The 25,878-nt window shown below is 45.8% G+C and overlaps 1 protein-coding gene across 3 annotated transcripts in view; it reads right to left on the bottom strand.

Annotated features, from left to right (window-relative positions):
• Positions 1-22,638, bottom strand: part of SLC6A7 (solute carrier family 6 member 7) — a 28,788-nt gene extending 6,150 nt beyond the window's left edge. Inside the window, exons 1-15 of one of the 3 annotated variants that reach the window (XM_043984917.1) lie at positions 22,485-22,638; positions 21,984-22,270; positions 16,684-16,747; positions 16,194-16,377; positions 12,284-12,415; positions 10,974-11,208; positions 9,331-9,469; positions 7,415-7,549; positions 6,688-6,791; positions 6,396-6,520; positions 4,942-5,054; positions 4,707-4,838; positions 4,126-4,225; positions 1,477-1,577; positions 997-1,164 (exon numbers count right to left, since the gene is read on the bottom strand). In XM_043984917.1, coding sequence (XP_043840852.1) covers positions 997-1,164; positions 1,477-1,577; positions 4,126-4,225; positions 4,707-4,838; positions 4,942-5,054; positions 6,396-6,520; positions 6,688-6,791; positions 7,415-7,549; positions 9,331-9,469; positions 10,974-11,208; positions 12,284-12,415; positions 16,194-16,356 — 1,647 coding nt within the window. In that variant the 5' untranslated portion in view covers positions 16,357-16,377; positions 16,684-16,747; positions 21,984-22,270; positions 22,485-22,638. Of the gene's footprint in view, positions 1-996; positions 1,165-1,476; positions 1,578-4,125; positions 4,226-4,706; positions 4,839-4,941; positions 5,055-6,395; positions 6,521-6,687; positions 6,792-7,414; positions 7,550-9,330; positions 9,470-10,973; positions 11,209-12,283; positions 12,416-16,193; positions 16,378-16,683; positions 16,748-21,983; positions 22,307-22,484 lie in introns of those variants that run through there. The other 2 variants (XM_043984914.1, XM_043984915.1) reach the window with 2 other exon arrangements.
• Between the last annotated feature and the right edge of the window lie 3,240 nt (positions 22,639-25,878).

The following is a 25,878-nucleotide window of genomic DNA, read 5'->3' as shown; positions in this document are numbered from 1 at the left end:
TGGTACAGCCTTTATGCAAAACAATTTGAAACTAGGGCAAATAGTCAATGAATTGTGCATATCCCTTGATCTGAAAATTCCATTATGGGGTATATGCTGTAATAGTAAAAAACTAGAAACAAAATGAATATCTATTAACCGGGAAATAATTTGTGATATTTTATGAACCTTAAGAAATGACAAATAAGAGGAATTCAGAGAGATGTACAAAGACAGGATTATACAGGATAACATTAAGAACCAGAAATAGGGGGCAGCTAGGTGGGGCAGTAGATAAAGCACCAACCTTGGATTCAGGAGGACCTGAGTTCAAATCCAGCCTCAACCTGACACATACTAGCTGTGTGGCCTTGGGCAAGTCACTTAACCCTCATTGCCCAGCACCAAAAAAAAAAAAAAAAAAAGAACCAGAAAGAACTTTAGAGACCGTCTTGTCCAGCCCCACCATTTTACATATGAGTAAACTGAGGCCAGGAGAGTTTAAATGACTTAACCAAGATTACATGGGTATTAGGTATCCCAGTAGAAAGGATGTGGATCAAATATCTCTAAGGACCTTCTCAATTGTATCATTCTGTGAAACTGTTAAGCAGGGAAGGAACCACAAAGCCCATGGGAAAGAAGATCCCTCCCAGTCTCTTCAATGCCATCCTCTATCTCTTCCATGTTGGACTTCATCTGAGCCTAGGCTGGGTTCTGTCCTTTAGTCATGAGGCCAGGAAGTCATCTGCCCTATGCCTTTCTCCCTGGGGTGGGGGGTGGGTATTCTATCTTTAGGAAGAAAAGTATCCTTGGGTTACTGAGTGCTGGAAGAAAGGGTCTAGGGTGACTCTTTAATAAACATGCAGAACATTTCAGAGAGCTGAAATTTAAATATTTGGGTGTTTAAAACCTTGGACCCCAAATCCAATGCTCTTTCTACTACCCCACAATGGAAATGGGGATAGGAGACATAGGATTAGGGTTGAGTTCAAAGTCAACCAGACAGGAACTCACCTCCCACAGTGTCCCCTCTTCTCTGAGCACAGCAGCTAGCATGCAAGTAGGAATCACTATGCAAGACAGGAGGCCCATCAGGATGCCCAGGAGCTCTGCCCAGTACGGGAACCGGTAAGTGCCATATTCTGAGGGTTGGTATTTCACAATGCTGTATATCAGCAGCGCCTGTGGGGGTGGTCACCCTAGTGGTTACCATTCTGGTCCCAAGTTAGCCTAGCCCAACCCTGGACCAAGCATCTAATGCTGACTCTATCTAGACATGGGCCTGGAGTCCGGGTGGGTTGGGCAATGGGGCCTAACTGATCCTGGAAGCACCACCAGCTAGTTACCCATCTCCACCCCTCATTCATGGGAAAGGAAGTCCTTACTAGACTATCTGTTCTTGGATTGTCTCCTATTAAGGGAGAACAGGGGCCCATGATAGCCAACACCTCTCCCTTTGTTCCCATGGGGCCTGATCCCTAGTCTCCCAGTTACCATCAGGGTGGCTGGAGACAGGAACATCCAGCAGGCCTTAAAATACAGACCGGGTTTGAAGCCCAGCATCATGTGAATGTCCCGACAAAACCTTTGGATGCCTGAAAAGGAAAAGAAAGATCAGCTGGATGGGGGAAGGGTGGTTCTGGAGGGGTAGAGAGTCCCTTCTGGGTGCTTGGTGACAATCTCAGAGGCATCAGACCTCAGCCAAATATATCTCATCACAAGCAGCAATGGGGGTCAGGACAGGACGGGGATACTGATGTACAAAGGAGAAGGAGCAGTGCTGACCTTTGTTTCAGTGTCAGAAAGATGGGGAATATAAACCAGGGAGAGTAACACCTGGACAGCTCTTCTATGCAGCTGCGCTGACTTCCATCTGCTCCAAGTGGGCAGCTGCAGAATTGGCATTGCTCTGGGTCAAGGAATTAGTTGGTCCACAAATTTTGAGTTCCAAGAGTTCTATTAGCTCAACCCTCTCATTATACTGAAGGAAAAAATACCTCAAGAAAGGCTAGAGGGGTTAAGTGATCACAGTGAGTTATAGCAGAACAGTAGGGAGCTTTGAGTTGCCCCCAAAGAGGTTTGGATCTAAGCACCTGAATTTATTTTCTGGGTTTCTTTTAGTTATTAGCCTGAAGATAATGTTGTTGTTCAGTCCTTTTCAGTCTTGTCTGGTTCTTTGTGATCTCATTTGGGGTTTTCTTGGCAAAGATACCGGAGTGGTTTGCCATTTCCTTCTCCAGCTCATTTTACAGATGAGGAAACTGAGACCAACAGGGTTGAATGACTTGCCCAGAGTCACACAGTTAGTGTCTGAGGCCACATCTGAACTCAAGAAGATGAGTTTTCCCGACTCCAGGCCTGGCACTCTATCCACTGTGCCATTGAGCTGCCCTCTGAAGACAAAGGGGAGGCTTAAATTTGAGCACCCAAACATTCTCTTTAGATGACAGAGTTAGCTTGCCTATAGACCCCCAAAAGTCTGTGAGGAACTAGGGCACTTACCCTGCTTGGTGACTATTTTCATGTAATTGATTTTATTTCTTTTGTGTCTATGCTTGTGACTAAATAATTATGTAGTTATGCCTTAAATGGCCAACTTCATTATGTCATGCCCCTGTTGATTTAATTCCACTGAAACACAGCCAAGGTGTGGAAGGAGGAGTTTCCCTGTGGGTGAGGGAACAAGCCATAAGACTCTACACACCATACTCATTGACTATGGTCACTAGTGTAAAAGGGGCAGGGTGAGGGGATAGAGGTAGCCTTCTTTCTGAGAAGCTTAGACAGCTTCCAGACCCCTCAGATTCTCCCCACCCTAAGCACAATGTCTACTATTGCCTTCCTTCTGCCCCCAATGTGATGCCAAGCCCCACTGCCTTTCCTGTGCTGGCACCACCTCGGTCTTGTACTGGCCTGGCTCACATCACTTACAAAATTCAATTTAATTCAATTCAATTCAGTCAACAAGTTTCTATTAAGTGCTCTGTGCTATGGGGGAAAAAGAAAGTTAGAGATAGTTCCATGTAGTTTGGGAAACTTCCTTCCTTCCCTCCCTCCCTCCTTCCTTCCTTCCATCTTTCCCCCCTTTCCTTCCTTCCCTCCCTCCCTCCCTCCTTCCTTCCATCGTTCCCTCCCTCCTTCCTTTCTTCCCTCCCTCCTTCCTTCCATCCTTCCTTCCTTCCACCCTTCTCTTCCTCCCTCCCTCCTTCCTTCCTTCCTTCTCTCCTTCCCTCCCTCATTCCTTCCTTCCTTCCATCCTTCCTTCCACCCTTCTTTCCCTCCCTCCCTCCCTCCTTCCTTCCTTTCCTCCTTCCTTCTTCTTTCTCTCCCTCCTTCATTCCTTCCCTCCATCCTTTTTTCTCTTCCTCTCTCTCTTTTTTCCTTTTGCTTTTATCACTTCTGTTTATACTTCTGCTTTATGACCATACTTTGGTACAGTTGTGATGAGTGTGCCTGTGTTCTGTCTTCCTAAGTGGATTATAAACTACTTTTAGCCTGTAAGCAAATCCTCTATTTTTTTCTTTTCTTTTTTAAAAAATCATCTTCCCTCAGGGACCAAGGCGGTGTGTTAAACACATAATAGGCAGTAGCTATAAGCCACAAACTCTGGATGCCGGGCTCAGAACAAGTGGGGAATAGTTATATCCTTTTAAGCTTCCAATCCTTTTCTTTGGACCCCTCCAGAGTCTTATTCAGAGAAGGGAACTTCTATTCTCCTGAAAGGAAGTAACTCTGGTGCCCAGACTGCCCACCCACAGCTCTGAACTCTAGCTCATTGGTCCCCAAGTTGTTTTAGTCAATTGAATTTTCTATGACCTACCAAGGGGAATCTGTGTCTCCTAATTCTCATACTGGCCCATCTTGTCTCCAGCCATCCCAACATCACATCCACAGCTATACTAGTAAGTCTTCCTTTTCCTTGGCCATTCCCATTCATTTCCTGACCCCTTTCAGAAACTGAAAAAGGGACACAAGAAGACTTGGGAATTCTGGAATTAGGGCCCCAGAAATTCCCTGTCACACCTCAAGGGGTTCTGTCACCTGCCTTCTGCCTTGGTGGTGGGGGGGGAGGGAAGTTTACATGCCATGAACATTTCTGACCCGGCTTGTCCTCCACTTCACGGGGGACTGGGCCTTCCTTACCGTACACACGGGTGACTGTGAGACAGGTTGTGATCACCACCACCATGAGTCCAAAGCCAGCACTGTAGTCATCCAGCAGGACCAGCCAGTACATGCCTCCCTAGAACATAAGCCAAGGGCCATGGACCTTGTTCTTTCTGGAGAGCTCTTCCCTGAAGAATGCAGGGAAGAAGTAGGCAGGGTAGGGTAGAGGAAAGATATGGGATATGGAACTGTATTGGGGAGGATGAGACCCAGGAGGATCCTGGCCCCTTCCAAATAGGGAAAGCAGGTTTAGAATTGATATATTATTATTATTACTATTATTATTATTTTGAGGGGCAATGAGGCTTAAGTGGCTTGCCCAGGGTCACACAACTAACAAGTGTCAAGTGTCTGAGGCCAGATTTGAACTCAGGTCCTCCTGAATTTATAATTTACAATTGAAATGTGACATTGCTGAAATTGTCTGTCAGGCTATTCCAGGCTCCACCCAGAAAAAGCAGCTGAGATTTCCTTAGGGTGGAAGAAGTGGGGTAGTGTGTGTAGGTTCATGGAAGGGGACAGTCCCTCCCACTACCCATTTCCTTCCAGAAGCTCACGTCTGTGGTGAGGATGAGGCCCATTAGGAACATGGCCACACAGATGGTGCCGGAGAAGATGGCCTTCTTGGGCCGAAGGTAGTAAGGGAATTCATCCGTCAGAGCTGTCACGATGGTTTCTAGGAAAGCAAACTGTACGAACAGGGGGAGGGCAGTATAAGGTCTGTTAGTGACACGGGGGTGGGGGGATTCCTGGACTTTCTACTATCCCGGTCCCCATGATGAGCGTGCTTACCTGACTGTCCAGGCCTAGGGTCAGCAGCATGAAAAAGAAGAGAAAAGACCAGAACGGTGACAGGGGGAGCATCGTCATAGCCTGGGGGTAGACCACAAATGCCAGGCCAGGCCCTGAAGGGCAAAAACAGAGGGTATAAGGTCAGTGGCAGCCCAAACATCCAGAAGAGCACTTTCACCGATCCCTTGTGCTAATCTTCTTCCCATTCCCCTGCCCTTATAAAGAGGGCCACAGAGAGGTCTAGAATCAGATGGTGAAGATCATCTAATTTAATTCCAACCTTTTGCAAAGGAAGAAACTGGCGCAGAGAAGGAAAGCAACTTCCCCCACATCACACAGCGAGTAAGTAATGGTGCTGGGATTAATACCCAGGTTCTATGATTTCAAATCCAGTCTTCTTTTCACTTGGCCTGCTGTCTCTCACTGGGGTTGACCAAGACATGAATGAAGCTTTGGGAGAGGGGTGGGTGGAAAACCAAGCTCTGGAGGCTCATTCTCCAAGGCATTTTTCTATTCAATTTCACTTTGCCCATCTGTCAGTCAATAAGCATTAATTAAGCACACACTATGTGCTAGGTATTGTGCTAAGCACTGGGGATACAATCAGAAAGGTCTGAGTTCAAATCTGGCCTCAAATACTTATTAGCTGTGTGGCCCTGGTAGAGTCACTTAACCCTTATTGCTTCACACACACAAAAAAAGATTAAATGAGAGATTATTTTTAAAGTACATAGCTCTGTATCTGGCACATAGTAGGTGCTTTATAATTCCTTCCTTCCTTCCTGACCCTGGACAAGTCATTTAACCTTTTTGCCTCAAGGATCAAAAAGCTGTGAGTAGGGGCAGCTAGATGGTGCAGTGAATAGAGCATGGGCCCTGGAGTCAGGAAGACCTGAGTTCAAATCTGGCCTCAGACACTTGACACTTACTGGCTGTGTGACCCTGGGCAAGTCACTTAACCTCAATTGCCTCATACAAATAAATAAACAAACAAACGAATGAATGAATGAATGAATTAATTAAAATAAAATATATAGGATTAAAAAGAAAATAAAGATTTTCCTTCTCATCTGAGTTCACAGCCACAGGGAAATCTATCTCCAGGGTTTAGGACCCCTGCCTTAGAGATGATTGAGTCCAATTTCACTATTCTACATATGGGGAAACTGAGGCCCACAGAAAGGAAATGACATGCCCAAAAGAGTGAAGGCATGATTCAAACCAGGACCACACCTCTATCAAAGGTAGCCCCAACATGTTCTTTGAGAAATGTGGAAGTTTTCACATATTCTCATGCTCCAAACACGTCCAAACTTCCTTCTTCATTCCCTGATCACATCTATGGCAACTCCCTCCACACAACAAACAAACAAATCCACCCATCATGTCACCCCCAAGTGCCCGATCCATACTTCCTCTGTGCCCAATATGTTCTATGTAGCCCTTTTGTCTACCTGCTTTAGCCACTTGGTCCACAGGGACTCCCAGCTCCTGAGACATGTAGCCCAACACGGAGAAGATGGCGAAACCAGCCAGAATGCTAGTGATTGCATTGCCCAAGGTGACAATGAATGTGTCTCTGGGAAAGGAAAAGGGATAGGGTGGGATAGGGACTACTTGACATGAGAGGCCATCATGTCTCTATTCTATTTTCCCTGACCCTATGAGAGTCAGTTTGTCCACCCTCTGACTCTCCCTCCCCCAGGAAAATGACCCTCTGGGAAGAGAAGGCTGCAGGGAACTGACCTGTAGATATTTTGGTGAAAGGTGTTGTAAGAGGCAAAGGTAAGGAGGCCCCCAAAGCCCACCCCCAGGGAATAGAAGATCTGCAAGGCTGCCTCAATCCATACCTGCAGGGGAAGAGTAGAGATGAGAGGAAGAGAGGAAGCACAGGGAACAAATGGGACCAGGATAAGGGATTAGTAAAGTGATGGGAGGAGGAAGAGGAGATAAAAGGTAAGGGCGGTAAGGAATAAAGGGAGAGGTGAAAGAACCCTGTTGGTTAAGGAGAGATGAAGGGAGAGAAGAGACAGGGAAAATTGTCCTGGAAAGGCTTCCCCCCTCCATAAAGGATAACCCTTCCACCCCCTCTATCCTTCTTTCCTGACCATAGTAACTGGTCCTTAGTGAATGCTTGCCTGCCTACCCAGTGTTCCAGTCCAGCTGGCTCCCTTAGCTAGAGAAAAGAAAGGGAAACAGGCAACCCAAGTACATCCTCACTCTTGCCCACTGGGGCACTAATATGTGAGCACTGGAACACATCTTTGCCTGTACGTGGGTGCAGGTACACCGGAGCATGCAGAGATCCTATTACCTTCCGTCCCTGCTCTGATTTTCTGCCCCACAATATGCTGGGCTGTCCCACCCCCAGCTCCATAATACCCACATGAACCCCTGGAGGCTGAGAAGATCCTCCATTTTGTTCTTCCTTTCCCTCCTCTTCTCCCTCCCACCCCTACTTCAATCTGTTTACCTTGGAGGTTAGGAGGTGATCAAACTGGGGTGTGAGATAGAACTGGATCCCTTTCCAGGCACCCTGAAGTGTCAGCCCCCGGATCAGCAACATGATGAGGATGAGGTATGGGAAGGTGGCTGTAAAATACACCACCTGTAGAGGACGCAAGGAGTGAGAGCCTAGGATGGAGCTGAGGAAGGGAAGCAGCTCTCCACGGTCCTGACTCTCCTTCTCCTTTCCCACCACTCATTGGCAGCTTTTCTTCCTATCTTCCAACCCTTAACTATGAATGCCAGTCCTCTTCTCCTTCTTTAATCTCATCTACTCCAATGGCCTTAACTATCACTTCTCTGCAGATCAGCACTGGGTCATAGTGCCAGACCTAGAAGGGTCATTAGAGGTCGTCTGGTCTAATCTCTTCATTTTACATATGAGGAAACTGAGGCTCAAGTGCCTTGCTCATGGTTCCACTGCTAGCAGGAGTCAGAGGAAAGCTTTAAACTCATCTTTCAGGGTCCTTCTGACTCTAAATTTAGCAATCCCCAAAGCTGGGAGTTGATGGGGCTGGGATCTAATAAACCTAGAACACTGGATGGCCTCTGAGACCAATTTAGGAATAGATTAGAATGAGATTCCCAGGCTCAGTAACTCATTCCTTTTGGGCTTGGGAATTTTAACCCTTCCCCAAACACTAATTAGCTGTGTGTGATTTTAGCAACAACAACAACAACAATTTAGCATTTATTTAGCATTTTAAAGTCTGTAAAATACATTTCATGGCATTTCATTTGAGCAACCTGTGTGCCTCAGTTTCCTCATCTGTCAAATAAAGGAGTTGGACTTGGTGACCTCTAAGTCACTCTAGCTCTAAATCTATGATTCTATGAACCCTTTCCCCTCAATGCCCCATAAAGTCCTGTGGGGTTTTCCAACTAGAGCTTTGGGTGAGCTAAGGGAAAGAAAGGCAGCTAGGTGGTGCAGTGGATAAAGTGCCAGGCCTGGAGTCAGGAAGACCTGAATTCAAACCTGGTCTCCGATACCTACTAGCGGAGTGACCCTGGTCAAATCACTTAACTCTCTTTGCCTCAGTTTCCTCATCTGCAAAATGAGCTGGAGAAGGAAATGGCAAACTACTCCAGTACCTTTGCCAAGAAAATCCCAAATGGGGTCATGAAGAATCAGATAAGACTGAAACAATTGAGTAACAACAACAATGGGAAAGAATGGCTTGTGTCCATCTCTCAGCTGAGAGACCTAGGGGAAACGGAGTCACTCAGGGACTGGCAGGGGCTAGTAGCAATGCATAATCACCCTACCACCATCATCACATATAATTGTGGGGTATGTGGTCTGTTAAAGACTGAGGAGAAAAAAAAAATCCTCAGCCCAGGCTGAGACTGGTTTACAGGCATGCTATGGATAGACTGTTGGACTTAGAGTCAGGGAGACCTGAATTTGAATCCTGCCTCAGACACTTAGCTGTATGACCTTGCGTGAGTAATAGAACCTCTCTTGGCACCTCCCTCACAGGGTCATTGTGAGGATCACATGAGCCAACATAAGTAAAGGGTTTATAAATCTTAAAATACTCTATTATTGTCATCGTCATCATCATTATCACCTTCCTGCCTGGGGCTTTTTTGGGGCTTTGAGAAAAGGAAGACATCTGTTCTGGTGGTCATTTTAGAGCCATCTCCCCTGGAATATTTCTTTATATCCCCTATTAGATAATGAGGACCCTGGAGATAAAAATTAAGTCTTTCACTTCCGCATCTCCCCCCACATCATCTTAGCATAAAGCCTTGTACATGGTGGTTCCTTCCCAGGTATCTCTGACTAGTTAAAGGGGAGGACCAGCTGGAGGAGCTGAAGGAACTCAGGCTCTCATAACTCCCACCCTAGCCTGAGCTAGGACCAGCCTTCCAGAGTCTCACCTTGCCAGAGGATTTGACTCCCTTGAGGATGCAGAGGAAGACGATGACCCAGGAGAGTAAGAGGCAGAGACAGAGTTTCCACTGAATCTCCCCTGGATCTCCAATGCCTGTACTTCCTTGGATGTGGAGGACGTATCGGCTAGGGCAGAAGAAAGAGGTCTGAGTATCCTAAGGCTGTGGTTACCACATTCTAGGCCAAGACAGATATAGCAACTCAAAACCCACCAGACCTCACATCCAGGACCCTACAACCCTCAAGTCTTCTTTTAGCCTCCATATCAACTGTCCACGGGGACAGAAATGATTGAAAATCCTTGAGTAAGGGGAAACCTTTGCCCTGTTTCTACATCTGAGAAGCTGGATTGTTAGGGAATTAGCATTAAGTTCAGTGTAATGACAGTCACTGGCCTAGGAAGTCAGGAGACCTAATTAGAACTTACTGTGTGACCTTGAACAAGTCATTTAAATCTGTGGGCCTTGGTTTCTTAATAATGAAATTCCAATTTATGTGGTACTGTTGCCTTCATAAATCATTTTCTGTGTTCTAACCCATACAATGGTTATATAAACATTATTATCTCCCCCAAAACAGATGAGGGGACTGGGGTAAGGAGAAATTAAAGACCAACAGACTCTCATTGCTACAAGAGACCTTGAAAATAATCCCACTCAAGTCATATCTGAACAAGATTCCTTCTGCAGCATCCCCCAACATCCAGCCTTCACTTGCAAACCTCCAGAAAGGGGGGTCCTCTGCTTCCCAAGGTAGCCCATGCTACTTTGGGACAACTGTAGTTGTTAGAGAGGTTCTTCCTAACTGTGGAGCTGAAATCCATCTCTCTGCAATTTTCTCAGAGCTGGACAAGTCTATTCTCTCTTCCTGTAAAACCCCTTCAAAATACTTGAAGATAGTTGTGACACCCTCTTCCTCCCCCCACCAACACATGCTCTCAAGTCTTTTTGTCCAGCAAAATTTCCTGTTATGTACCTAGTAAGTCTGTTAGACCCCAGATCCAAACAGATTTCCTGATGTCAATTTCTGAGGTCTTTCCATTTATTTTTGGACCAGACCTATGATTTTATTGGTAGCAGAGACTCCCCCTGCAATTTATGGTCTTAGAAGGTTGCCTGGAGCATAAAAGGTTGGATAACTCAAGCCAGGTCAATCAATCAGTGTGGACAAGCAGAGGGCCTGAGCCTTTCACACTGCTCTCAATCTTTCCCACTGCCTCTTCAGCCTTTCCACCATATGCTATAGCAGTGTTTCTCAAATTGCTATAAGAAATCCTGAAACATCCCAAGTTTGTCTTTTTTAAAAATAACAAACCTTATGTTGTTTGTTCATTGTCATTAAGCGATGATTTTAGAGGACTTTACTGTAGGGGTTCTAGCACCATGGGTAAGCTGAAGGACCACAATGATATAAAATAAAGGGGTTGGACTACTGGGCTTGCTAGGAGGCTCTGGCTCCAGGCTTGTCCAAAGGCATCCCAATCCACAGTCCTCTGGAGTGAGGTGACAGTGCCCACTGGGACTGTGGCACACCAAAGGCCATGACACAGGGTCCGGGACAAGCCGGTCCTGGGCAGCAATCCCTCCTTCCTCCTCCCTCCCTCCCCAAACCTTTGGCCGGCTGGCCTGACCTCCAGTACTCCTCGCTGGGGCTGACGGTGTTAGAGAGGTTGAGGGGCAGTGTGCCATTGGCTTCTCTCATTGCGTGGTGATCCAGGCAGAGGTCCGTGTTCCACCAGTTACCACAGTGCTGCCAGGGCAGGTGGCTGGTTAGGGAGGCGAAGAGGTAGAACAAGACGTAGGCGATGATCATGTTGTAATAGATGGCCACCAGGGAGACGATGATGAGCATGGCCACACCAACACCTGCAGGGCCCACACAAGGGGATCGGTGGAGGCAGCCCCATTTCTGCCATCTCAGCCCTCCTGCTTCCTTGGAAGGCAGTCTGACGTGGGCCCCGTGACTCAGAGACCCCATCGCCACCCAAAGGTCCGTGTCATCATGCTATGGGCAAAGAGCATCAAATAGGTCCAAGGACCTGGGTTCAAATCCTGGTCCTTTCTCTTGCTAGCTATGTGACCTTGGGCAAGATAACAAAGACAGCTAGTATTATGTAGCTCTTGAAGGTTTGTAAAGCACTTTACAAATGTTCTTATCCTTATAATACCTCTGGGAGGTAGGGGCTATTATTCTTCCCATTTTATAGATGAGGAAATTGAGGCATGGGGAGGTTAAGTAAATTGCCCAGGGTCACATAACTAGTAAGTGTCTAAGGCCAGATTTCAACTCAGTTCTTCTGGATTATGGGTCCAACTCTCTATGTACTGTACCTGCCCGTGGGCCTCAGTCTCTCTATCTATAAAATGAGGGGTTGGACCAGCTGATCTCTGAGCACCTTCCAGCTCTAAAGCTATTGTCTTTTTTTGCCTTTGAATAGAATTGTATTTTCCAAAATATATGTAAAAACAAATTTTAACATCAATTTTTAAAAACTTTGTGTTCCAACTTCTCTTCCTCCCTCCATTCCCACCCCCGCCCACAAGAAATCAAGCAATTCAAAATAAGTTATACATGAATAGTCATAGAAAAAGCCCCATATTAACTAGTTGTGAGAGAAAATAGTAAAAGAAAAATCCCAAACTTCAGATTAAGGAATTGTCAAAGAGGAAAAGAAAAAAAAATTTTTTTAAATCTGTTTCCATCTGTTTTCAGATACTATCAGTTCTTGTCTTAAAATCTTTTTTGTGAACCTTGATCTTCCCCTACATTGGAAGTAGCCACGATTGGATGGCAGAGGCTTTTCAAAGAGTTTGAAGGCTGAAGGCTGGTGCTGGAAGAGGAGAACACTCGCTGTCTCCCTTTCAGTGCTAGGTTCTATGTGGTGGGAGAGATGCTGGAAGGCCAGAATGATGGCCCTGCAGAGAAAATGATGGGCCTTACCTTTGAAGAGAGGACTGATCTTCCAGACAGCAAGTGGGCCCAAGCTGGAGAACTGGCCCAGGGAGAGCTCGAGGAAAAAGAGCGGGATGCCACAGATGGTCAGCATGATGAAGTAGGGCACAAGGAAGGCACCTGAGGAGACAGGACAGCGAGGGAAGAGAGACCAGCTGGGGAACCTCAGGGCAATCTCTCACTCTGCACATCCAGCTAAGAAGTGAAGAAGTTCTGTGTTCTTTCTGCCTTTCTCTCTTCCCTTCCCCCCTTCTCCCTCCCCCATCCTCTCTGACTCTCCTCTCTCTCTCTCTCTCTCTCTCTCTCTCTCTCTCTCTCTCTCTCTCTCTCTCTCTCTCTCTCATCTCTTTCTTTCTCTCTGTTTCTCTTTCATCTTTTTCTCTCTCCCTCATCTCTCTTTCATCTCTCTCTGTCTCTCTCTTTCATCTCTTTCTTTCTCTCATCCCTGTCCCTCTCTTTCATCTTCCTCTCTGTCTCTCATTTCTTTCTCTTTCATCTTTTTCTTGCTCTTTATCTATCTCTCTTCCATCTCTTTTTGTCTTTTTCATCTCTGTCTCTCTCTTTCATCTCTTTCTCTTTCTCTCTCTGTCTCTTTGTCTCTGTCTCTCTTTCTCTCTGCCTGCCTCCCTGTCTCTTCTTTCTCGGTCTCTCTCCCTCCCCTCTCCCCTCTCCCATCTCTCTTTTCTATCCCCACCTCCTCATCCCCACTTCTCCCTGTGCCTCTGAACAAGTCACTTCCCCCATGTGAACCTATTTCTTCCTCTATAAAATGAGCAGGGTGGACTTAATGATCTCCCAGCACAGACACTCTCTTCTGTTTGAGGGTCCCTCCCAGCTCTGATAGTCTATGCCCAGCCCACCCCTAATGCTATTTCCCCTGCTGCCTGCGGATACCAGTAAGACGTCGCCACCTTTGGAGCAGTTTAACACAAACACACACACCGGACTTGAAGTCCTGAAGTCTGAGCTCAAATCCAAGATTCTCTATTTATTAGCTGGGTGACCCTGGGCCACTTAAGCTCCCTGAGAGTGGGTTTCCTCATCTCAAAATGGTGACACTCATGCTTGCATTTCTTTCTTCCCAGAATTCTCACGAGGAAAGTGCTTTGTAAACCTTAAATCACTACAGAAATGTAAGCTGTTATTATTGAATTGGGCCTGCGATTTCATTAGAAGAGGGAATTTCCAACGAGAAAAACCCCTTCTGTCAATGCAGATCAGCACTGTAGTAAATCAGCAATTGACTGTTTTAAGAGAATTGCTGCTGCTGCTGCTGCTGCTGCTGCTGCTGTTGTGCAGTAGAGTCTGACTCTTCATGAGCCCATTTGGGGTTTTCTTGGCAAAGACACTGGCGTGGTTTGCCATTTTCTTCTCCTGAAGCTAAGTGGTGCAGTGGATAGAGAGCAAGGCATGGAGTCGGGAAGATGAGTTTTTGTTCATTCAAATCTAGCCCCAGACACTCACTTTCTGTGTGACCCTGGGCAAGTCACTTAACCCTGGTTGCCTCAGTTTCCTCATCTGTCAAATGAGCTGGAGAAGGAAATGGCAAACCACTCCAGTATCTTTGCCAAGAAAACCCCAAATGGGGTCACAGAGAGTCAGATGTGACTGAAGGATGACTGAAAATACTAGAGTGGTCTCTACATTTAGCCCTTCTCTTCCATTATTATTTATGGGATTCCTGCTCCCTGCAAAGACTCACCTCAAATTCCAGTTCCCTCAGGAAGCCTCCTCTGAGCCTACCACTCAGAAACCATCTTTTCTCTCTTTGTGCTCACCTATGCCCTTGCTTGTACTTTTCACTTTGCATTATGGTACTTATCCTATGGGATTCCATTTTGCTCCTCTCTGTCCCTTCGCCAGCACTAGGCACAGATCTCTGCACAGAATAGGGCACATTTCAAATGATAATGAAATTAAAGGAGAGAAATGCTTCTCATGGTACAAAGTCAGCCCTTTATCCTTCAAACTGCAGGTGGGGGAGGCCCAGGCCCTAGGTGGGCCTGACCTTCTCCCCCATAAATCCCAGTGGGAGGCCAGGCAGGAAGCCAAGGTCTGGGAAGAGGCTGGCGCTGAGCTACCTTGGGAAAGTTAAGTGATGAACCAGTGGGGAGAGTGGAAAGGCCTTGGGAGGGGGTGGGGGTGGGGAGAGACTTGTTTGTTTTTGACTCCTTGTATCCCCTGCATCTAGCAGAGGGCCCGAATAAAGTCAGTGTTTAACAAGTTATTGGTGAATTGGTGAATTGGATCTTGAAGATATTACTGTTGTTTGGAGGAGGCATAGCATGTTAAACTAGAACTCAAATTCTCTGAGCATTAAGCACTGACCATGGAGATCCACACTGTGCTGTACTGGGCATTAGAAAGAGAAGAGGCAAACAGTACCTGCCCTAAAGGAGCTTATAGTCTAATGAGGGAGGGGATGGGACTACAAAATGTACACCGATGAGTAAATACCACAGCCAGGCAGCTCAGTGGACAGAGTGCAGGGCTTGGAGTCAAAGAGACCTGGGTTTGAATCCTGACTCAGATACTTATTTCATGTGTGATCCTAGGCAAGTCTTTTAACCTAAAGTTTTTTCATTTGTAAAATGGGAATAATAATGATAATGATAATATCCACCTTCCAGAGTTGTTGAGAGGATGAGTTAATACGTGTACAGGGTTGCATTAAATAATTACTAGTTATTGTTATTAAATGCAAGGTGATTTGAGAAGGGAGAGAGCAGTAGCAACTAAGAACTTGACTGAGTCATTAGAAAGACATTTGAAATCTTATAATCCAATCCTTTCATTTTATAGAGGTAGAAACAGTCTCAGAATGATGTGATTAGAAAGGCATCTGAGATCTTATAGTCCAATCCTTTCATTTTATAGAGAGATAAACAGGCCCGGAGGGATGGAGATGTTGCTTGCCTAAAGTCATCCAATCAGGACCAGAGGCTGGAACTATCTTGGCTTCCTCAATCTCATTATCAGAATTCTTACCCCCTCCTTGTGCTGCTTTAGACATGGCCCACACCTTTTGAGTAAAATTTTTAGTCAGAGATAATAAAGTCTTCAACTGTCCACCTTCCCCCCAGTTAGGGAGAATGGGGGGGGGAATCAAGGCAGAGAAGGAGAAAGGGGGGGGAGAAAGAAAAGAGCAGAAAGAGTGGAGAGGGAAAGGAGGGAACAGAGCCAGATAGGAGAGGAAAAGGAAGAAGAGAAAGAATGATGACAGTTGATTGTTTTCTGGGGTTTTAGTCTTCTACTATAGAATAATAGTTGAGTGAAGGCTGAAAAAGTCTTGGTCTGGGGCTCAGTTCTCTGGCACTTTATCCTACCCTTTCTATTCCTCTTCCTCTTAGCCCCCAATTTAAAACAGTTTTTAATTAAGTAATTATGGAATGGGCAAAAATCACACTTCATTTTACTGCCCCAATGCCAATAGATAGATAGAAAGATAGATAGACAGACAAGACAAACAGACAGACAGACAGACAGACAGACAGACAGACAGACAGACAGACAGATAGATAGATAGATAGATAGATAGATAGATAGATAGATAGATGGATGGGTGGATGGATGGGTGGATAGATGGATAGATAGATAGAAAGATAGATAGACAGACAGACAGACGGACAGACAGGTGGATGGATAGATAGATAGATAGATAGATAGATAGATAGATAGATAGATGATGGATGGATGGATAGATAGATAGATAGATAGATAGATAGATAGACAGACAAATAAAAATAAGAAACAAATAAAAGCAAGTAAGACAGTCCCTGCCCTCAAGGAACTTACATTCTAATGAGAGAAGACAACACATAAAAGGGATCCATCCACATAGGCTCCTCTGTCAGCATGACCCCACCCCAGGGCAAGAATGGATCACAGAGTCGCCTACCTCCTCCGTTGGTGTAAGCACGATAAGGGAAGCGCCAGACATTGCCTAGGCCCACACAGTAGCCGATGCAGGAGAGGAGGAAGTCCAGCTTCCCTGTCCAGTTTCCACGGTCTGCAGTAAAGTCTACTTCCAGGTCTCCATCACCCTGATCACTAGGGGTCATCAGTAGGTCTGGGGTCACAGGCTGCCAGCAAGAAGTACCAGAAGGATGAGAGAAGAAGAAATCCAAAGGGCAGAGGTCAGACCTAGCCTCACTCCCTACCCCCACCCCCAACATTGTAGGAAGGGTACTCTTACTACCTATACCACATTAAGTGGTCTGAGTCAAATCAACAAGCATTTATTAAGTATTCACTATATGCTAGATACTGTGATAACTGCTGGGGATACAAAGAAAGGTAAAGACAGTCCCTACCATCACAGAGCTCATAATCTAATGCAGGCAACAACATGGAAACAAGTATGTACAAACAAGACATATATCAGATACCTTTTCTTGCTTCTTAAGTGTCTGGACACAAGAATGATGGGAGCTGGGGAAACCTATGAAACACCTGGTATCGAGGACAGAAAGGAAGGGAGAGCAAAGCCATGATGGCTGTCTGGAAGAGAGAGAAGATGGCTCCTAACAAAAGACAGACCTAATTGGTGACGAAGGCCGTCATGTTTCATCTTTCCCAAGCACTCAGCAATTCACCTTGTGCAACAGAGAGTAGGTTACAAAAGAAGCTTAATATCTAATCAGGCCAAAGGCTTAAGAAATTAAAAAAAGATGCTTTCTTTCTCACTGTGTTGTCTGGGGAAATTCATGGAGGATTACAAATCAGGTTGTAATCCATGGTCAATACTCAATACTTCCTGAGTCGAGTTAAGTTTTACTATCCATCTGCTGCCTAGTACTGTTTTTAGCATTCCCTGGACACTCATGCCAAATGATGGAGGTGATAGCAATGATGGGAAACATGCTGATGTGAAAGTGGTGACTGAATAATTATCTGTGTTTGTGTCTCATCTCCTTCCTAGGGCTATAATTTCCAGGAGGACAGGGCTTATTGTTCTATTTACATTTTGTATCTCTCCTGGATATTCTCTCGGTCACCTAGCTAGGGGAAACACAAAGTTTATTATTACCAAAACAGACAGCTGAATATCTTTCAACTACTGACCCACATGGCTCCTTTTTATCTATGTGAAAATATTGAGGACCTCTTGGGATCAGGCAGGCAAATATTCCACTGCAACATTCCACAGCAGACCACATCTTTACTATCATCCACTTGACTGGAAAGTGGAGAGGATATAGATGTTTATTGTGTTATTCACTGACCATAACAAAAAGTGCTTGGTTCAATACAGCGAAATACCACCTTAAAAGGTCCCCTCCAACACAGTGTCCAAATGATATAAGATTTCTCGAAAGGTTTAACAGCGTAAATAACTTTGTTTTACAGCCCTCCGATTGTTACTATCAAGTGAAGCATAAAACATGGAGATGTGTTTGCCAAAAGCATTTGGCTCTGTCATAGAGAAGTCCAGCAGAGTTCATGTCAAAAAGGGATTTTCTCTATGCTCTTGGTCACAGATGACATTCTGCTGATTGCATCAAACCCTGGCACACTGCAGAGTCTTCTGAGTGAGATCCAAGATCGTGCAAGTCGGTCTGGCCCAGTTATCTGTATAGAAAAAACTAAGTAGAGATATAACGTCTATTGACCAGACTATGACGTGCAATTGGATGGGTAACCTGTGGCATTCATCCATGCATTTCTGGGACTGACATGGCAAAATGCTGATGAGCTGAGCCCAGAATCAAATAGGAGGAGAGATAGGAGGAGAGTAGGACAGATTGTATTTGGGAAGCTGAAAAATTCTTTTCTGAACCCATTTTTCTCCCTGAGACAAATGCCCTTTTTTTCACCAGCACTCTAATACCACAAGGCTGTGAGTCATGGAACACTATGGTCTCCAAAGAATTGAAGTTGAGGATCCCCCAATGGGTGATATAGAGATGCATGGTGAACGCAAGCAGACCAAAATGCATTACAAGCAAAGATATCATGAAAGGAATGTACAACCAGGAAAAAAAGAAAGAATGGGTTTTCCATGTAGCACAAATGAGAGGTAACTGATAGACAGCTAAGCCTGTAGACTCACATCATTGCTACCCATGAAATTTGAAGAATATGTGAAGGTTTCCAGCATATTGGGTGGTCTTTCCGTGTGAACTTAAGAGGGGATGTAAATGAGAGTTACCGAGGATGAGAAGGTATAGATGGATGGTGATCTATATTGTCAAAGGGAATAACTACATGAAGTCACAGATTTCCCAGAATAATGATGTACCTCTCCTTGTACTATGTTCTGTACATTATTTTTTCCTCTGATTTCATTGGCAGAGGAAGTTCCCTGGGGAGATGTCTCCTTACCAGTACGGGTCAGAAGGTACTTTGTAATTTAGTCTTAGAGAGGGACCTGGAACCCTGAATAAACTGACTTGCCTAGGGTGATACAGCCACCTTGTGTCAGAGGGGAACTTGAACCCAGGTTGCCCCAGTCATCCAGGCTGGTTCTCTGTCTCCTAAATTGTGCTGCTAGTCATATAGATCATGATCTCTTGAGAGCAGACTGTGTCTTGCCTTTGTCTCCCTGGCACTTAGGAAAGTGCCTGCCATATAGTAGGTAATTAATAAATATTTACTAATTGACTGACATAGTAGACACGATGTTTTCCAAATGAATAACCTCACTGACAGTGACGATGGAGGCACTGATGGTGGCAGTGCTCCTAATGGTGACAGTGAGAGTGAGAGTGATAATGGTGGTATAGCAGCCACTGCAGAGGGAGAGCACTAAGGGTTAACCATTCAGCTGCTCTTCCACTCCATTCGTGGCACATGCATCATAGTGACTTTTCCAGCTGAGCTTAGATCTGCTAGAAACAAGCTCCCTGCCAAGCCCTCGGCACTCCAGGCCTGTTTCCTCTCCTTCTGCCTGGTTAACCCTCTTCTAGGACCTCTCCTTCACAGCTGAGTCCTAAAAGCAATGGGAAAACACCAGGCCTGGTGATGCCTGGCTGGGGCAAGAGTAGCTGCTAGTGAGAACAGGTAGAGTTTATAGGATGCCAGGTGGCCCAGCACCACCCCAAAACCCCCTCTCCAGGGGCACAGGCAGCCAGAGAAACCAGCTAATGAGGCCGCTCTCCCCACTCCCTGGGAAGAAGCTGCCCTTTTCCGCTCTGTTTCCATGGTGACAAAGAGTTCCGAGAGTAGGATGCTCACAGCTCATTTCCACCCTCCCCTCCCCTCCCCCCATTCAGGGGGAGGCCTGTCCCTGTTACAGGGAGGAGAAGAGGACCTAGTGGTGGGACTATAGCCTGGACTTAGCTACCTGGACCCTTAGTCTCACCATGGGCCTAATCCTCATAGGCTGGCAAAACAGAATGAGTTAATATATAAAAGAAGAAGAAAGGTATTATAAAAAATAGGGCAAGACTAACCGTGCAATAAATAAATCCATTAGCACATAGGCCTGTGAGTATATATGTGTTTCTATATGTGTGATTCTGTATCTCTTTGATAGTTCAAAAGAACTGTGATTTTAGTGCTGCCAATGTTCCTGCTGCTAGCACAGACCACAACCTGTCCACATCTCACTAGATAGTTTCATCGAGTTGCCACAGCCCTTTGCAAAATTAAAAAAAAAATTGCTTGGTGGCAAACCTTCTGGTGATGAGTGCTCCTCTATGCTTAGCTGGGCTGACTGGTCCTCAGATAGCAGACACATAATTCTTCACTAGGCCCATACTCAAAGCCTTGGCAGGACCTACTGGTGCTTACATTACACTGGCATCTACCATCTCCATTCAGTTTGTATGACAAGTATGTGTGAATATGTATATGTAGATATAGATACAGCTATGTATGTAAAATATTTGTCTCCCCTCCCAGGAATCACACATTACAGGGAGCATGGGATCCAGAAATTAGCTCCTAGAACAAATAGCTTCAACCCAACTGTAGTTTTCTGGAAACAGTCCTCTGGCTTCTTTCCAGACTAGGGTACTATTGGTGGCTGATGGTTGGAGATTTCTGGAGGGAAGAGGTGGGGGGAACTGGGTAAAGTGAAAAGGGAAATAGTAAGAGATCAGCTTCAGGCTGAGGGAGTAGAATAGATGGAGAGAAAATGGATGATAAATAGCTCAGCATTACTGAATGCCGGCCCCACTCACCACAATATTGATGGGAATGGGCTTTGAGTCTGAACCCGAGCTCAGTAACAGACAGGTATGTGCCCATCTCCTGATCAAAAAGGGGTTGAGGTGTGTTTGTGTGTGGGGGTGGGGGGGGTTGCGGTAGGTAGAATAATTAGGTGAGAGAGGATAAATTTCTACCTCTGAGAAATCAAACTAAGACTTTCTCTGGGCTGGAAACTGCCCCAAAGTATGAGAAACTTTCTTGTTCCATACTCCCACAGCCCCAGTATCCTAAATCTCATAAACTCTCTCTCCCCAACAAGGCAATTTTTCATCAGACAGAAATATAGAAACACAAGGGAGACTGCTGCTTTCCTTATATCCCTATTTGGCAGAGTGGAAAGAATATTGAATTGGGGGTCAGAGCACCTGGGTTGGAGTACCCATTTGCTGCTGAATACTCCTGTATCCTTGCAAGGCTATCTTAACATTCCTTGGTCTGGGTTTTCTCAGCTGGATTTAATGGAGTTAACATTTGAAGTATTTGTAAGACTACTGTGGGGAACAAATGAGATAGCCACGGAAAACATTTTGCAAATGTCAACAGGCTTTGTGAATATCAGCCATCTCCCTTAACTTTTCTGCTAAATTGATACCACCAGCAACACTGATGAGGAGAGGATCAGGACTGGAACCTGACCTAGTTAGGTCCTCCTTCTTTCATGTATCCATCTTTCTTGGTTCCTCTAGCTTCCCTCTCTTCCTCTCTGTATTCTGCTTACCCACCCCTACTGCTTCTATCCAGTTTTCCCTGGTGTTCACTTCTAACTCTCCTGGTCTTTCCTCCCCAGTTCCCCTTCCATCTCCTGCTCTAGACCGTTCTCTCAGTCTTTCTAGCCTCATACAGGAGAGGGGGAGGGGAAGACAGGTCAAAGAGAGCAGGTGAAGGACAAATGCTTCGATCGTATGAGACGAGAGAGCTGACTGGCAGGGAGAATTAAAAGGGTTCCCTCTGCAGGGATAGTCCATGGATGTTCCAGGGAAGATCCAGGTACATAGAGCTCACCGTCCTCTGGATCCCTGCTCTCTCTGGTCCAATGCCCAGAGATCTGGGAGCAGGGGGAAGGAGGTAGGTTTTAACACCCCTCCGAACCAACCATCAACCTGCGTGGTGTAGAAGGACCCAGAACATACCTTTGTAGAACTGGGGATTTTTTTTTTTTTTTGCAAGAGGTTCGGCCTCTCCCGGGTCCCCTAGCCACCCCCCCCCCGCCCCAATCCAGCCACACCTCCCAAATGCAGACACCTGTTCTCTGGGACAACCCCACAATCCCTTGGCCGGCCTCCGTCAGTATTTACCCAGTCCTCGGCCCTTAGAAAAGAGCCCACCTGTGCCTGCCAAGGCAACCCGTCATCCCCGCGCCATCTGTGCCACCCGGGGACTGGCTGGCTGGGCCGGTGGCCTGCAGCACCCCCGAGGCGCAGGGAGCATCAGTCCTCCGCCGGGGCACCCCTCCCTCGCCCCCTCCCTTCTCCTCGGAGCCCCGGCACACAGTCCTCCAGCGCGCCCAGCCCCGCCGCGTCCGGCTGCCTCTTACCTCGCCCAGGTGGGATGCCTGGCGCCGCTTCATCCTGGAGGGCCCGGGACCGGCCAGATGCTCCCTCTCACGCCTCCGCTCCCGCCCCCTCTCGGATTCCCCCCGCGCTGGAGGCGCCGCGTGCAGAGAGCGAGCGCCTGGCTCGTGGCTGCTCCGGGTCGCCCGCCTGCCTCTGCCCGCAGCGCCCGCGCCCGCGCCCGCTTGCTGCCTGCCTCTCTCTCTCTCCGCGGCGCACGCGCTGCCGCCCGACTGCGGGGAGTTACCGGCCTGGCCAGGCGAGGGAGGCTCTGAAAGGGAGCAGGGGCTAAGGCCGGCGAGGGGCTAAGGGGCTCCGGTCGAGGACAAGTGAGAAAGCCAAGGATGGCTGCGTGCTCACGCCCCCATCCCTCCCCTCCCCCTCCCCACCTAGAGCTTTTCCCTGGCTTGGCCTGGAGGGAAATGGGTCCCTTGAACCCACTCAACCAGGGGCTGGAAATCGGGAGACCCGAATCTGAGTCTTACCTCTGCCACTGAATCACTGGATGACCTTAGGCAAGTCACTTCAATCCTTCGGGGCTCTACTTCCTCCTAGATGAACAAGATGAGTTCCAAGATTCTTTCCAGTTCTAAAAAGTCCAAGAAAACATTGGCACAGTGAAGATGTAAGAAATGGCAAGCAGCCAACTGTCTGACCCACAGCGAGAAAGGAAAGGAGGAGTTGAGATGTGTCTGAAAGTTACATCTTGCAGCTACTTTCTATAATTGGCCAATGAGGTAGGCTCTGCCACACTGGGCAGAGAAGCCTGCCTCACCTCTGACACCTGCTAGCTGTATGGATCAATTATTTGACCTCTATGAGCCTCAGTTGCCTCCAGGAACAATTCTACTCTTACTACTCACACCGACTACCTACCTTTCAACCTGAAGGCCAGAGCCTTCACAGCTCAGACAAGGACTGGGAGTGTCTTCATCATACCTTTTTTTGTACCATCTAGTCCAAAGCTTCTTAAACTGTGGGGGTCACGAAAAAGTAGGCAGCAGTAAAAGGTTATGTGTGCCTATTTTATATACCTGCATACTGGGGTTGCATAAAAATTTCTTCCCCGAAAAGGGGTCAAGAGTGGGAAAAGTTTAAGAAAGCCTGCCCATCTTCCTCATTTTATGGATAAGGAAATTGAGGGCCAGGGTGGTTAAATGAGAGTCTGAACAGAATATGTTGGAGTTGGAGAAATGAGTGAGAGGGCCTTAGTCTCCTTCATCTCAGGATTTACCAAAGGATAACTGTCATTTTTTTCTCATATAATTACAGCTTTCAAAATGCTCTCATAGCCATTATAGCCTATATCTATCCTGGAGGCTTGGTAGGACAGAGATGGTTGAATCTATTTTACAGATAAGGAAATTGAAGCTGAAAAGTGAAATATCTTGCCCATGGTCACACAACTATGAAGATGATAGATAGATAGATAGATAGATAGATAGATAGATAGATAGATAGATAGATAGATAGATAGATAGATAGAAGGTAGATGAAGGCAAAACATGAACTCAGATTGAACTACCAACCCAATATTCTTTTCCAATTCATTTCACCCAGCACTGTGCTAGACACACAATGCTGTTGCTATTCAGTCATGTCTGACTTTTTGTGATCCCATTTGGGGTTTTCTTGGCAAAAATATGGGGGTGGTTGGCCATTTCCCTCTCCAGATCATTTTACAGATGAGGAAAGTGAGGCAAACAGGGTTCAGTGACTTGCCCAGGGTCATACAGCTAGCAAGTGTCTGAGGCCAGATTTGAACACATAAAGATGAGACTTACCGACCCATTGTACTATTTAGTTGCCCAGATACATAAAACCTTCTATAAATGTTTGTTAAATTAAATTCAACAAACTTTTGGACTGTTTTGTTCTGTATACACTAACCTTCCAACATTCAGGGGTTCTCCCAAATCCCTTTTAACCACAATCTCCATTCTAGGTACAAATATCTCTTCTCTAACATTTCCTCTTTCTCTTTCTCTCCCCACTACTGCCCCTGCCTCCCATGTGGGCATCTAGATTGTCTCTGCACCTCTTCTCTTTCTATGCTCTACCCCAATGGTGGTCTTATTTACTCCCATAGCATTTGCAAATGATCCTCAAATCTACATTTGTAGCCCTGACCTCTCCCTTGAGCTCCAGTCCTGCATTTCCATATGCCTATGGGCCATCTCGACTTGGATATAGATGCCACATACCCCCACTATTGGTACCTCAAACTTAGCATGTCCAAAACAACTCATTTTCCCTTCCAAAAACCTGTCCCTTAACCAAACTTCTCTATTTCCATTTATAACATCACCGTAACCTTGGAGTCATCTTTGACTCTTCCCTCTCCCTCACTTCCCATATCCAAGCAGCTGATATTTTCTTGTCATTTTTACGTTCACAATATCTCTCATACTCATGTCTTACTTTCTTCTCTTACTGCAGCTGGGCTGATCTCCCTTACCTAAACTCTTCTAATAGTCTCCTGATAGGACTTCCTGCCTCCAGGCTATCCCCTCTCCAAGATATCCTTTACATCACAGCCAATGTAATTTTCCTGTCCTAGAGGTAACGAACCACACATGCATCTTCTCTCATGGCAGAGAGGCAGAGGACTACTAGGCAAGATTATTGTATATATTATTATCAGGCAAGGTTTCTATATTGGATGGTTTTGCTCATTTTTCTTTTGTCACAGGAATGATTCAATCTAGAGTGGAGTAGATGGAAATGATGGTGTAAATACATAAAGCATCAGTAAAATCATATTTAAAAGAAGAAAGTAATCTACTTAATGTACTAACTACTCTGATCATTTCACTCCTTTACTCAAAAATCTATATTTCCTTGTTACTTACCAAATAATAGTTTCCCCTCCCCCACTTTTTTTTTAAGCACATAAGGCCCACTAAATGGCAGTAATGATGAAAGATACAAATAGTGTTAGGGGCAGCTAGGTGGTGCAGTAGATAGAGCACAGGCCCTGGAGTCAGGAGTACCTGAGTTCAAATCCGGCCTCAGACACTTGATACTTAGTAGCTGTGTGACCCTGGGCAAGTCACTTAACCCAAATTGCCTCACCAAAAAAATAGTCAATGTTGGAAGGGCTATGGAAAGACTGACACACTAATACAGTATTGGTGGAACTGTAATTGGTCTAATAGTTCCAGTGAGCAATTTGGACTTTGTTTAGAAAGGGACTAAAATGCCATCCAGATTCCTCCATAGTACCTAAGAAAACTCCTTCATCCTGGAAGATCACTCCAGCCCTGGAATTCATACCTCAGAAGTACCTTCAATCCTTGTGGTCCCTCCCTCTGAACCTTGATTTGAGGGGTTGGCTATGAGACCAACAGTCACTTCATTTCTCAGCAGGCTTCAACCCAGACTCTTCCTTTTTATTTGTCTTCCCAGAGTTTAGTACAATGCATAGCACACAGGAAGCACTTAATAAATGCTTGTTGATGATCCAACCATTCTGGAGAGAAATATGGAACTATGTCCAAAAGGCAATCAAACTATGCATACCCTTTGATCCAGCAATACCATTACTAGGTCTGCATCCCAAAGAGATCATAAAAAGGGGAAAGGACCTACATGTACAAAAATATATATGGCAGCTCTTTTTTGTAGTGGCAAAGAATTGCAAATGGAAAGGATGCCCATCAGTTGGGGAATGGCTGAACAAGTTGTGGTATATGAATGTAATAGAATACTATTGTGCTATAAGAAATGATGAGCAGGTGGATTTCAGAAAAACCTGGAAAGACTTACATGAACTGATGCTGAGGGAAGTGAATAGAACCAGATCATTTTACACAGTAATAGCAACATTATGCAATGATCAAATATAAATGACTTAGCTCTTCTTGGCACTATAATGAT

The sequence above is a fragment of the Dromiciops gliroides genome, chromosome 2 (genome assembly GCF_019393635.1).
Source record: "Dromiciops gliroides isolate mDroGli1 chromosome 2, mDroGli1.pri, whole genome shotgun sequence".
Classification (NCBI taxonomy): domain Eukaryota; kingdom Metazoa; phylum Chordata; class Mammalia; order Microbiotheria; family Microbiotheriidae; genus Dromiciops; species Dromiciops gliroides.
The sequence above is the reverse complement of the archived record's forward strand: the minus strand, read 5'-3'. Positions and strand labels throughout refer to the sequence as shown.